This window comes from Triturus cristatus, chromosome 7, assembly GCF_964204655.1.
Source record: "Triturus cristatus chromosome 7, aTriCri1.1, whole genome shotgun sequence".
Taxonomy (NCBI): Eukaryota; Metazoa; Chordata; class Amphibia; order Caudata; family Salamandridae; genus Triturus; species Triturus cristatus.
Genome location: NC_140590.1, coordinates 639986394 through 639999820, shown reverse-complemented (window position 1 = coordinate 639999820; position 13427 = coordinate 639986394). Strand labels below are relative to the sequence as shown.

Here is a 13427-nt window from a genome sequence, read left to right as displayed (position 1 = left end):
GGTTTGTTTGGGGAGGACCAAGATGAATCTGGCTGCAGACCAAATCAGGAAACAGATTTATGCTGGTGGTAGTGGATCATGCCACCAGGTATCCTGAAGCAATTACCCTTAAGACTGTTACTGCACCTGCAGTTGCCAGGGCCATCTTAAGAATTGGTTTCAGATAGAGGTAGAAACTCTATATCTGCTTACCTAAAATCACATGGGCAGAATGTGAGATGACATACAAGTTCATCATTTCATATCACCCACAAACCAATGGCCTTGTTGAAAGGTTTAACAAGACCAAGAAAGATATGATCAGGGGCCTCCCTGAAAAACACAGAAGAAGAAGGGATGTCCTGTCATGATGCCTGCTTTTACTCTACAGGGAGGTGCCACAGAAAGGAGTCGGCTTTCGTCCCTTTAAGCTTCTGTTTGACCATCCTGTTAGGGGACCTATGAGCCTGGTGAAGGAAGGCTGGTAGAAGCCTCTCAAAGAGCCCAAACTGGACATATTAGACTATGTTCTTGGCCTTCGTTCAAGAATGGCTGAGTATCTAGAGAAAGCATCCCACAATCTTGAGGCAAGCTGAGAGCTCCAGAAGCAACAGTCTATATTATACGGCTGCACTGGTTGAGTTTCAGCCAGGGCAAAAGGTATGGGTTTGGATCCTGTGGCAACTAGGGCCCAGGACAAAGGGAGTTGTCCCTATCCTAGAAAGAAATGGGGAGGTCACCTACTTGGTGGACCTTGGCACTTCCAGGAGACCGCACAGGCAGGCAGAAGGAAGAGAACATCCTTTTCCCAGAGGTATCCAGCCTTTTGGATTACTTATCCAGTAGACTGATAGGTAATGCACAGAGTTTGATTTTGGAGGTGGAGGTCTGAACCACCAAACTTTCCGGGGTGAGGGTGAGGAAACAGGGGTCCCTTGGTGGGGAGATGGCAGTGGGCAATTGTCCTATGCACAAGTTCCCAGTACAGGACTTGGACCAAGTCCATGTAGGACGTCAGTAAGGGCTTCATTAAATGGAAGTATTAGTTTAGTGGGGGTAACTCTCAGCTGAAGCCCTTCCATCAAGACATTTGTTTTGACTGCCACCAAGGGCAGTGTAAGGTCCAAAATCTCAGCCGCCTTCCACACCACCACTACTAACAATGATGACACGGTAGGGGGAGACCAGGCCACTGGTATCCGCCAGATCCTCATACCAGGAATCCTTAGGTTCTTCCAATATCCGGTACCATAATGGTCTGAAGACTCCTTCCATTCATCCCCTAATCCAGGCCTGTCGTAGGAATAAGGCATTGGCTCTGACAGGGGGAGTCTTCCCCGGTCAGCGCAGAAGCCGGTAGTCCGTCCGGCTCCATGTCTGAGTTGGGAATGCTAATGGGGGCGGCACCACCACAGTGCATCTGTGGCACCGGGGTCATCAGCACTGGAGCAGGCCCTGAGGAAAGTGATCGCTAGCTCGACTTGAGCAACTCTGGATTTGTCACTAGATCTCTGGCACCAAGGGAAAGCCTGCCAGCGGAAGCCCAGCAGGGGCCCCTTCCAGACCTGTGAGGCCCAAGGGCGCTCCAGAGGGATTGGATGCCAAAATGTGTGGTGCAAGGCCTCATAAAATTATTTGAGATGGGTGAGGGTCGCTCCGGCTTATAAAAACAAAGGGAGTAGTGGAGACAGCCCGCGCGCACGCTCCACGACAGAGCTAGGACTCGAGTGCTGACAGCCCCACGACTCATTCGAAGATTGGTGTGGCGGAGTCAAAGACCTCTTCGACTTTGTCTTCTTTTTGTGGGGCTTACCCAATGACTTGGAACGGGACGACGAGTGTTGCAGAGTCATCAACGTTGGGCAGAGAGGAACTTGAGGGACCTCTCCCTCAGCATTTTAGGATGCATGCCAATCCTCGAATTTCTTGGCATCGTGATCGCACTCAAAACACCAAAGAGAAACCAAACATCTGATGGTGACAGACGCCACATGGTTTAAAACCTGACTTTCAGGTGGACATTCTTCACACCAGGAGACTGAGTCTCATATAATCCTCAACAAAAGATGGAAAAAGGATCAGTCAAACGGGGCCTGGGGGGTAGCTCTCTCTGGATTTGCTCTGACTGGCATGAAAATAAATAAACTGACGTCAGCACGCTGGGGTGGCACCTATATAGGTACTCCACAAATCACTTCCGGCACAAGTGCAACCATCGCACAGTGCCGGATGACCCACCTACTGGCGCACAGGGGTACAGCTCACCCAAACAAAAGTTTACAGATCAAGTCCGATGCCTGGAGAAAAAATTCATACGTAAGAAATCTGTGGCTAGAAGTCTTTATCAGATAACAATCATACAGAGAAGTTGTTGTTGGGCCTGCTGTTAAAGACTATTGTACTTGGTGCAAGGTGGACCAGGACTGAAAAGAACACAGACAGGTAAGACTCCAAAGTGCCTGGACGCAACAGAAGTATTTCCCTTACCTGATCAGAATGGAGGCAAAGCCTGAGGTGTCACACTAAACGTATCTGGACTGCAACAGTCAGTGGACCGAATTTAGAAGGGAACAGAAACAGTGGAAAGAATAACTAGAAAGTGACAGACAAAACAATAAGGAGAAAACCAAGACAAGGAATTATGAACAGAACTTCAGAAAACAGGAATACTGGGTTGAAGATCATGTTGTACCCAAACAGGCACAGGAACAAGAAATAGCCTGATGGTACAGGGAAACTCTAAGGAGGCAGGGGTAAGGCTTTATACAATGTTCGGGTTTCCTGTGACTGCCCTACACAGCACAGAGTTTTGTGTTTCTCCCTTCCTTCACACTCTCACCTTGTTTCTGCCTTTCTTTAAATCCTGAAATCCATAATTTCTGTGTTTCCTCTGTTGAATTTCTGGCCACTTTTTTGCTGAGATGGCAATGGTCCTCTTTGCTTGTTCTCATTTACTGTTCTACCCTTGTTCTGAATTCCTGTATCTGATAAAGACTTCTAACTGCAGATTCCGTACTTTTGAATTTCGCAGGTATCACACTGAATACAGAACTTTTTGCGTGAGCAGTACTCCTGCGTGCCGTTGGGTGGCTCCGTTCAGCTCCACGTGGAGGTGGAGTGATTGGCGCTGGAAGTGACATCGCAGTCACCTATAGAGGCACAACCCAGGCGCGCAGACGTCAAGTCTTTTTTTTCCTGTGCCAGTTAGCACTGATCTGGAGAAGAGCTACCCCTCTGTCTTTTTTGCAGACTTTTTTCGACGTTTTGTCAAGGAATTTTTCTCTGAATGTCGAGGGATGTCTTCTAGAAGGGTAGGTTTAAAACCGTGTCTCCGGTCACTGCGCCATGTCGGTCACATACCTGCATCTTGTGTTCTTATGGTGTCTCGAGCTTGATCACGACTAAGTCGTGCTCGGACTGCCAGGCCATGGTGCCAAAGGCCTTGAGGGAGCGGTCTATGAAGGAGTAGCACCATCAAGTGTGAATCCAAGAAGGTCTCGATCGAAGAAGAGAAGGTCATGGGACCGCTCCAGGAGCCCCAAGTTCTCTATGTCGCACTCGAGGTCCTCAGGACACTTGTGAAAGTGGCACAAGAAAAAGACCACTAGGTAGACTTCAACTCTGCCTCGTCCTCTGAGAGTTGACGAGGGAGGAACATCGCCGTTCCACGCACGGATCTGTGGAGCAGAAGCCATGTTCGACTCCACGCTGCCCCCCTGTTTCTGGGAGCCGGAGTGACCCCCGCTCACTAAGTGTGCGCCTTTGGGCCCCGTAGGGTCGGAGGAGGGCCCAACTGGTTCCACGCCAATGGCTCCGGCCATGGTGCCGGTGGAGTCTCAAGGATCGGATGCTGGATCTGGATTTGCACCGGTCGTGTCAACGAAACCTTACCTGGCACCAGTCCCGAAGAGGATGCTCCCAGCTCTAGCCCATTCAGATCCCAGATGACTTGGATCGTTGTGGGTCGGTGTCGACTCTGGCAGTGACTAAATCAAGAGGCTCTGGGTTGTTGATTGTACATTTTGAAGAGGTTTCAGACATGGGAGATGAGTGGGAGGGGTCTCTGAACCCTTTAGAACAACAGTTAGACAATCCTGGTGAGGAATTGGACTGGTATGAAGATCTTGCGGAGGCCAGTGCTCTGGACACCTCTCCAGATACTTGTATGCTTTCTCCACCTACTGTGGCTACAGAGGAGAAAGCCTCTTATATTATAGTGGTAAATAGGGTGGTAGAGGTCCTTGGCCTGGAACTGCCCTCGGTGCAAGCCAAGACTAATCTCTTGACTGAAGTGCTTCAGCCTTTGGCTCCCTCATCTGAACCCCTTTTGCCCTTTAATGAGGCACTAACCTTACTAAACCTTCTAGGTTTATAGCACACCACCATCGCTCTTCAACAGATGATCCAAGTTTCCTAAGTCAACATCCTACTCCTGAGAGTTTGGTGGTCCAAGCATCAACATCCTATTGTGTATTCCCTTCCGCCCCCGCAGACAGGGAATCCAAGAGTTTTGACACGCTTGGGGAGAAGATGTGTTCTTCCACCAGCCTGGCATTGCGGTTGGTGAACACCACGTGCCTATTGGGCTGTTTCTTGCACACCCCTTGTGAAACGGTTGTGCAAGTGCTGCCGCATGTCCCGTTGGAGGCCTGTGCCATGCTCTCCCAGTCAGTGAAAGATAGGAAAGAGGCAGTAAAGTTCACCATTAGGTGTGGTTTGGATACAACTGACTAGCTGGGTAGAGAGGTTTTGTCAACGATGGCCTTGCGACACCATGTCTGGCTGAGAAAATCTGGCTTCTCAGGGGATGTCAGGCCAACCTCATGGACATGCCCTTCAATGGGACAAGTCTCTTCAGAGAGAAGGCAGACTCTGCGCTGGAGTGCTTCAAGGATTTGTGGGCTACAGCCAGGTCCCTGGGCCTCTCAGTAACACCTCGTCCCCAGTATGCCTTTCGCACCTTACATGGCAATGGAAGGGGTTTTGAACTGCGTCAGCCACCATCCTGCACAGACGCCACTGTCCTGCACAGATGACCCAAGTTGTGCAAGGCCGTGGACGCGTTCCATTACGACCTAGTATGAATGGTAGCCAGATTTCGCCTGCCACCCACCCCGCGGCAGCCGAAGGCTCTAAGCCTTCCTAATTTGGTTCTGCAATACCATGGATGTGGAGTTGGAGGAAGAATACCACATCATCTCCACTGGCAGTCCATAGCTTCAGACATATGGGTCTTGCTTATCATTCAGGATGGTTACTCCCTTCTTTTTCTATTTTTTCCTCCTCCTTTACCGCCATCTTAAAAACGATTGGTGGAGGATCATCTCGTTCTACTCAGAGAGGAAGTTACAGCTCTTCTGGCCAAGCAAGCTATAGAGAGGGTTCAGAATTTAGAAGTAGGCAGTGGTTGTTTTTCAAGCTATTTTCTGATACTCAAAAAGAACAAGGGTCTTAATACTATTCTAGACATTCGGACCGTCAATCACTTCCTTACAAAGGAAAAATACAAGAAGCTTATGTTTGCTCAGGTCTTACCCGCACTAGACCAAGGAGGCTGGCTTGAAGCGTTGGACTTGAGAGATGCGTACTTTCACATTCCCATCATGCTGGTCCACAGGCGTTGCCTGCAGTTCAAGGTAGATCATGAGCACTTTCAGTTCACTATGGTTCCCCTTTGGCTTTCCCAGCACCCCTTGGGTGTTCATCAAGGTGATGGTGGTGGTAAAGGTTCATCTGTGCAGGTTTGTGGTTCCAGTCTTCTTCTACCTCGATGCCTGGCTGTTCAAGGTTTCCTCGCCCCGGACTGTTGTCTTCCACCTCCAGAATACGGCAGACCTCCTGCATTTGCTGGTGTTCACTATAAACACGCACCGGACTCCTTCTCAGACGCTACCTTTCATCAGAGCTGTTCAGAACCCAGTGCAGTTTCGGGCTTGCCCTCCAGAGTAGCGAGTCCAGGATATTCAGGTTATGATACTTGTGTTTCAGCCTCTATCTTGGATTTTGGTGAGAATGACTGAGGCTGCGCGGACTCATGGCCTCCTGCATCCTATTGGTAAATCACGCCAGATGGCGTATGCGGGGTCTGCAGTGGGAACTGAAGTTTCAATGGGCACAGCATCAAGGGCATCTCTCCGACATGGTCCAGATCTTGGAGGGAACTGCAAAAGACCTGCTGTGCTGGCTAATGAATAGCAATTGGGTCAGAGCCAGACCCCTCTCCCTTACCCAACCAGGTCTCACAGTAGTGACAGATCTATCACTCCTGGGATGGTGCAGCCATCTGGGAGAGGTGAAGATTAGAGTACTCTGGTCTCCGGCGGAGTCGAGGCTCCACATCAACTTATTTGAGCTTTGGGTGATCCGGCTTGCATTGAAAGCATTCCTTCCCTCTGTTAAGGTCAGGTTGGTGCAAGTGTTCACGAACAATATTACCACGATGTGGTACTGCAACAACAGGGCAGTGTGGGGTCATAGACCCTTTGTCAAGAGGCCTTACGGCTCTGGACATGGCTGGAACAGCAGGGCATGACCCCTGTGGTTCAACACCTGGCAGGTTCTCGGAACGCCTGGGCGGACAAACTCAGCCATCAATGCCTAGCAGATCACAAATGGGGACTCCAGTCGAAGATGGTGCAAGGTCTCTTTCAACAGTGAGGAGAGCCTTGGTTAGATCTGTTCGCCACCGTAGAAAACCCATAATGTCAGCAGTATTGCGCGCTGGAGTTTCCAAGGCGGCTATTGCTCGGTGGTGCTTTTTGACGCGAGTGGTGTTCAGGCCTCCTGTATGCCCATACCACTTCTGGCCAGAGTTCTCAAGAAGATCAAGAAGGACTGGGCCCAATTCATTCTTGTGGCTCCGGACAGGGCATGGCGAGTCGAATGAACATTGATCCTCCGATCAGACTGCCCCTGGAGGATCTTCTGTTGCAGCAGCAGGGGAGGGTCCTCCACTCTAACCGGTTATCTCTCAGACTACTTGGGTTGTGATTGAACGGCGACAGTTGATAGCTTTTGACCTTCCGCCTGAAGTCTGTAAGATCATTTTGGCAGCATGGCGGCCCTCCACCAAGACGATATAAGCCTGCCGCTGGGTCGGCAAAATTTGTAAAATATTGTACAGAAAGGTCTACTAACCCTCTTTCTGCCTCTTTCTGATATACTCCTCTTTATTCTTACCCGTGCCCAACAGGGATCTGCTTTGGGCGCACTCTAGGGTTATCTGGCTGCTCTGTCTACTTTCCTGCGACAGACTAACCAACCCTCTGTAATCAAGTCCCCTATTGTAAGTAGGTTTCTGAAAGGGGTTGCACAGGTTTCCCCCTACGCCCTTCATTATGCCCTAGTGGGATCTTAACCTAGTTCACACTTTCCTCAAGTGTGGTCCCTGTGAGCCACTACATAATTGTCCCCTTCGGTTGCTTATCATCAAAACAGGATTTCTAATGTTATTTCGTCTGCCAGGAGGGTGAGTGAGCTGCAGGCTTTATCATCCAAGCCTCCCTAACTCACGACATTATCGGATAAGGAGGTGCTTCGTACCAGAGCCTCATTCCTTCCCAAAGTGGTGTCCTCATTCCATCTGGGCCAGTCTCTCATACTGCCCACCTTTTTTGCTCTTCCGCATCCCTCTAAGAAAGAGCAGCGTCTCCATTGTCTGGACCCAAAAAGAGCGTTGCCGCTCTACCTTGACACCACAAAAGAGTTCCAGGTGGACAGCCAACTCTTCGTGGGTTATGTGGGAGCTTAAAAAGGTAAGGCAGTGCAGAAACAAACCATTTTGTGCCGGGTCGTTATCTGTATTAAGATCTGCTATGCCCTGGCTAAGAAGGGCTTACAAGTCTATTCTACCAGGGGGAAGACTTTGACCACAGCGCTAGCTCATGGACTGCCAGTCCTCAACATCAGCCAGGCTGCAATGTGGGCTTCACCGCACTGCTAAACACTACCTGCTGGACAGTCGGGTCCGCAGGGATGGGCATTTCGCTGTTCGGTCCTGCAGGATTTTCTAGTCTAGTAATTTGTCCACAACCCACCGCCAGGAAAAATGGCTTGCGTATCTATTCAAAGGTAAGGAATGTGCAGCCAGAAGTCTTTCGGATGAACAATTAACTTACCTTAGGTAACACATTATCTGGTAGAGACAATATCTAGCTGCAGATTCCTTACAGACCCACGCATGCCTCCCCACTTTGCAGACTCATCTATAGGACTAGGGTTGCTCCCTTAACAGGGGCCTAGTTTTGACACACACTAGTCCGTTCACTTCATGGCTCTGTGCTTCTGCCGTGGATAAAGTAAAAAGTAACAGACGTCAGCGTGCCTGGGTGGCACCTATATATGTGACGTCCTATCCAGCGCCAACAGCGCCATGCTGAGCCGAACGGAGCCACAAAATAGCACGCAGGGGTTTCGCCCATGCAACAGTTTCCGGATCCAGTCTGACGCCAGGGAAATTCAAAGGTAAGGAATCTGCAGCTAGAAGTCTCTATTAGATAAAGGAATTCAAAAGAGGGTTAGAACTGTAAATGGGAACAAGAAAAGGGACCCATTGCCACCTCGGCAAATAAGTGGCCAGAAACCCAACAGGAAAAAACACAGAAATTAAGGATATCAGAATATAAAATAAAAGCAGAAACAAGGTGAGAATGTGAAGCAAGGAAGAAACACAAAGCTTTATGCTGCACAGGGCAGTCACAAGAAACCAGAACATTGTAAAAAGCAAGAAACAGAATTCTTCTCATGGTTTCAAAGAATCACTAGTGCAATCAACTAGCCCAGAAAGCAGTAGCTCCCAGTATTGGCAGTTTAAGAACAAACTGTGAATGCAGAAGTCAGTCTTAAATCGCTTCTTCCAGCTCACACCTTCACAGAGTGACGCAGAACATGTGTGAGCTAGCTGCAGAACAGTGAAGGCAGGTGTGAACTATTTGCAGAAGAGTGAAGGCAAACAAACCTCCGTAATGGAACAAGGATCAGATCTCCATTTTGAAATAAGGCAGGAATTCATGCAAGGGAGCACCTGAACATGCTGGAAGAGGTAAGAAAAAGTTCTAAGTAAATTAAGATTCACCAAAAGACTCTTCTCCAGCCTTCTCACGCTTGGGTAAGGCAAACAAGTACCATAAAGCATTAGCAGCTGACGAGTAAATGCTGGAAGGGAATGCGAAGTGGATTTGCTTTTCAAGAGAATTTGTAAAGTCTGTGAACGAACAGTGAAGCACAGTTCAAACTAGTTTTCATGATGGAGGCAGGGCCACAGTAGGTGTTCAAGTACGGCCATCTGAAGTCATCCTGACACCAGTCTGTGTCTGATTCATCTGGATTAAAGCTCAAATGTCCAGCACTCGTTGCTGCGGAGGGGAAGTCTTGAACTGTACCGTGTCCAAGATCATCCCAATGAATGGAATCATCTGAAATGTCATCAGGTGGGACTTCAACTCATGTATGGTGAGCCTTAATGATGTTAGAAGTTCTGCCATCATCCAGAGGTGGTTGGCGGTTGACTGCGGCGAGTCCACCTTCTGAAGCCAGTCATCGAGGTAGTGCAATATAGGAGCTCCTGACTTCCAAAGTTGGACATTGATTACGACCATCACTTATGTGAACACCCAAACAGCACTGGTGAGGCTGAAGGGGAACACAGCAAACTGAAAATGCTTCTGGCCTACCTTGAACCACATGTAATGCGCCTGTGGGACTGCAGAACAGGTATATGAAAATAAAGGTCCTGTAAGCACAGGGACACCATAGAGAATCCAGGAAGGAAACAATCTGAGCCAATGTGGGAATTCTGCATATGTCCTTCTGCACGACGGCATGCAGGGACAAGAGAGACAGAATTAGGCTGAGGCCTACATACTTTTCCGGGTCGAGGAAATATCGAGAATAACCCCACCTTTCACAGATCCCAATACCCTATCTAGAGAAGTTTGAACAGCTGCAATTCTGAAGTTATTTCTGTTGCGGGCAAATATTGGGTCAGATGCTTTTAAAAATTTGCAAAACCCTTTTGTCGGACGTGATGTACTGCCAACCTGGGAATAAGTGTTGAATTCTGCCCCACCACTACGTTATAGAAGGGGAAGAGAAATTGAAGGCCAAGTGCCCCTGCTGGCCTGTGGTCTGTCTCCCAGTTCTGAGTCTGCTGCCCAGAACGGAATGGCCGGTCTGCTGCGTTATTGGCTGGAAATGCTGTCACTGCCTATATGCCAGCCCAATTGAACAGACCCAACATTTTCAGAACTGGTGAGGAAAATCCTTTGCAGGGCAGACTGAAGGAGCATGCTGTATCTCTGTGTTCTTGTAAACATTTCAGAGTGGAGTCTGCCTTCTCCCTTAACTGCCACGATCCATCAAAGGGCACAACCATTAGCGATGCATGTACATTGCGGAAAACCTAACTGATCTTGTTTAGGAGTGTCTGCGAAACACAGTCTGTAGAATCCAAGCATGGAGGTAGAGATTTGGGGATGTCAGAAATCTCACTGGATGTGCGGGATAGATATATATACATATTTTATATAATGGGTTAGGGGCCATCCTGGCCTGAGACCACTACGCTGAACCCTAGAGTCCCAAAAGTCTTTCTGGTAACGGCCCCCCCGTCCCCTTCCTCCCAATGGCAGAGAGGGGATTTGCTTTCAGTGTGCTCTCACAGGGAGATATGGGAAGGGGGTGCAGAAATACCGCTAGACCCCAGGAATAGCTGTAAAAAAGGGTGTGGAGGAATAACCCCTCCTGGCACTGGGTGCATCCCATCCCTAAAAACCAAACAGTAGGGCCAGACCATTCCCATGGCAATCAAGAGAACATTTTGATTTTTTTGATCACAGCTCACCAATTGGGAGTTGGGGGCAGGTAGCCTAAGCACCGAATGCAATGGACATGAATTTATCATCCTACGCACACAAGACTCAAAAGATATTTGCACTTAGTCAGGAAACTTGTTCTATAAAATTATAAGGGCAATTAAAATAGTTTCATGCTGAAATTGTTGAAAGCTTGTTTAGAAGCACAAGGAGATCGTGCCAGAGGAACAGCCAAATTTAAATATAATATGAGACAGCATGCTCAAATATCACAAAATTATCCTTTCTAATGCAGCCATAAGACTTGAGAGTTGTACATTTAATGAGCCTGTTCAGCCAGCTCTAAATCACAGATTCATAAATGGCAAAGGAGCCTTTACAAATGTCCCCCTCCCTCAGTATATGCCAGGTAGTTTAATGGTAAAAAATGTTACACATTTTTTAAGAATTACATCCAAGCTTTGTGAATTTTACTTGAGGTCACTTTGAAAACAATCTTAGGTATACTGTAAGAAACCATTACAGTATAGTGCCGGCTAGCTAGGAAACACGCTCAACACACATTTCATTTTCAGTTCACCTCCCTGCCAACTTTCATTATCAGCTAGATGTTACCTCTGGTGATTGCTGGTGCTGCTTGTTCACATTTGCAGAATGCTGCTGCCTTAATGCGCGTGGTATGAACTCTGGAGCTAGTGGGTTGAGAACATAGGTTTTCTTCAATTCAAGAGCCTCTAACTGAGACTTGATCTGTTCAAATGTGATACCATGAAGGCTTTCATTGTCATGGCATATTGTGATAAATCGCTCCCAAAATTTCCTATAAAAATGGATGACAAAAACATAGGTCCTCATTTTTTAAGATCATCATAAGACTTATTAGGTCAAACAAATAACGTTTTTAAAAAGTGCATATACTGTTATCTGTGAAGGACTCCAAACAATCCTCGCACATTCATTGTTGGTCTAATAATAGGTGGAAAACCACAGCATGGGAGTCACAGGTCATTTAAAGGGGGTTTAACACAACCTTGCTATTCTAACTTTCATAGACTATTTGTTTTTGCCCCTGGCAAGTTCAGAAACATTATTGTTTCCATGCTGTACCCCCTGGAATTGTGAACTTGGTTTTCTTGCCTGGAGGAGGTCTGGAATCTCGCTAACAGTGTTTCTTGGGGGAAAGAAACCTGTGAGCTGCAGAATAGGCTAGAGATAAAGGGACACGAGTTTCTGATTTATTACTGCTTGACTCCCACTCCAAACAGCCCCAGACTATATACTTCCTGTGTGAGAAAGCGAAGGAGGATCAACAGGGACTGGTAACAGAGCAATAGGTTATGTATTTTTACTCTCACTTCCCCACCCAAACACAACAATGCCAGCAGTTGAGGGGGGCAGAGATGGGTAAGACAAAGTTTTCTGGTAGGGGTTTGTCCTGAAAAATGGCCATGTCAGTAGATAAGAGTACAATGGCAAAAGCATCTCGACATAAATGAATCAAGGGTACCAATATCCCAGAGTTCTACTGAACAAGTTACTTACCTTCGATAACCATAGATTACTCACCTTGTTAATAATCCCCAGGCGTCACAATGGATCAGGAAACTTTCAGAGCAGCTCTCCTGCATTCTGCGAAGTGGCGCCTTGAGGCTCTGCCCCAACATTATTCCGCTCTGGAAGTGGTAAGCACATTCGCATAAAAAGGCCACCCATGCACACTGATATCAGTTGCTTTCTAGACTGTCCACATCCTCGGACAAATTGATAGGACCAGTGTGCAGATCTCAAGATTGGGAAGTTTTTGTATGAGAAGGGGACCAATTCACAGACCGGAGAGATTCGATGAGGAATCTGCAGAATCTATCTAAAGAGCGTGACATAAGGCAAGACATTTGTTCTTCTGGTGGATACTTCAAACCACAGTTTCTTCACCTTGAGAACAGACCCATAGCAGTACCTCCTCGGGTGCTGGTCCTACAAACGGTCTTTCACCATAAATTCCAGGTGGACCAAATGGGGGAAAATGCCAGTCATGACAGACCTAACTGTCTAGGCAGTAGAGCTTTTTAAATGTGACGATTGCCGCACAAGTAGCAGCCTGACAGATGCCTAGGACAGGCATTCTGCATGCTAATGCAGTAGCAGCAGCCTTGGCTCTAGTGGAATGAGCCGGAAAGCCTTCAGTAGGGTGCTTCTTATCTAATCCATAAAGGAGTCCAGAGTGCCATTCTAAACGGAACGCGTCTTAGCAAGATGTACTTTAGGAACTCCAACGCGCAAAACTGCTGACATTGTGTGTTCTCAGCAGTGGCGAACAGATTCAGTCAAGGATCTCCCCATTCGCAGAGGAAACCTTTTGCCACCTCCAGATGCAGACGCCATTATCGATCTGCAAGGTATCGATAACTGAGTTTGTTTGCCTGGTGGTTCAGAAATCCTGCCAGGTGCTGCAAGACCAAGACGATTAAAACACCATGTCCAGAGGAGCAGGGCCTCCTGGCACAGGGTTCACGACCCCACTCTGCTTTTTCTGTTGCAATATCACATGGCTGTGGTGTTGTCCATGAACACCTGGCCCGGCCTTCCCTTGATGGATGGGAGAAAGGTTTTCAAGATCAGGCAGATGGCCCTCAGCTC

The 13427-nt window shown here is 47.9% G+C and overlaps 1 protein-coding gene across 3 annotated transcripts in view; it reads right to left on the bottom strand.

Moving 5' to 3' along the window:
• The window catches only part of HELZ (helicase with zinc finger), a 2003166-nt gene that overhangs the window by 585462 nt on the left and 1404277 nt on the right, over window positions 1–13427 (bottom strand). For all 3 annotated transcript variants that reach the window (XM_085617266.1, XM_085617269.1, XM_085617268.1), the window contains exon 23: window positions 11406–11610. In XM_085617266.1, coding sequence (XP_085473392.1) covers window positions 11406–11610 — 205 coding nt within the window. The remainder of the gene's footprint in view (window positions 1–11405; window positions 11611–13427) is intronic.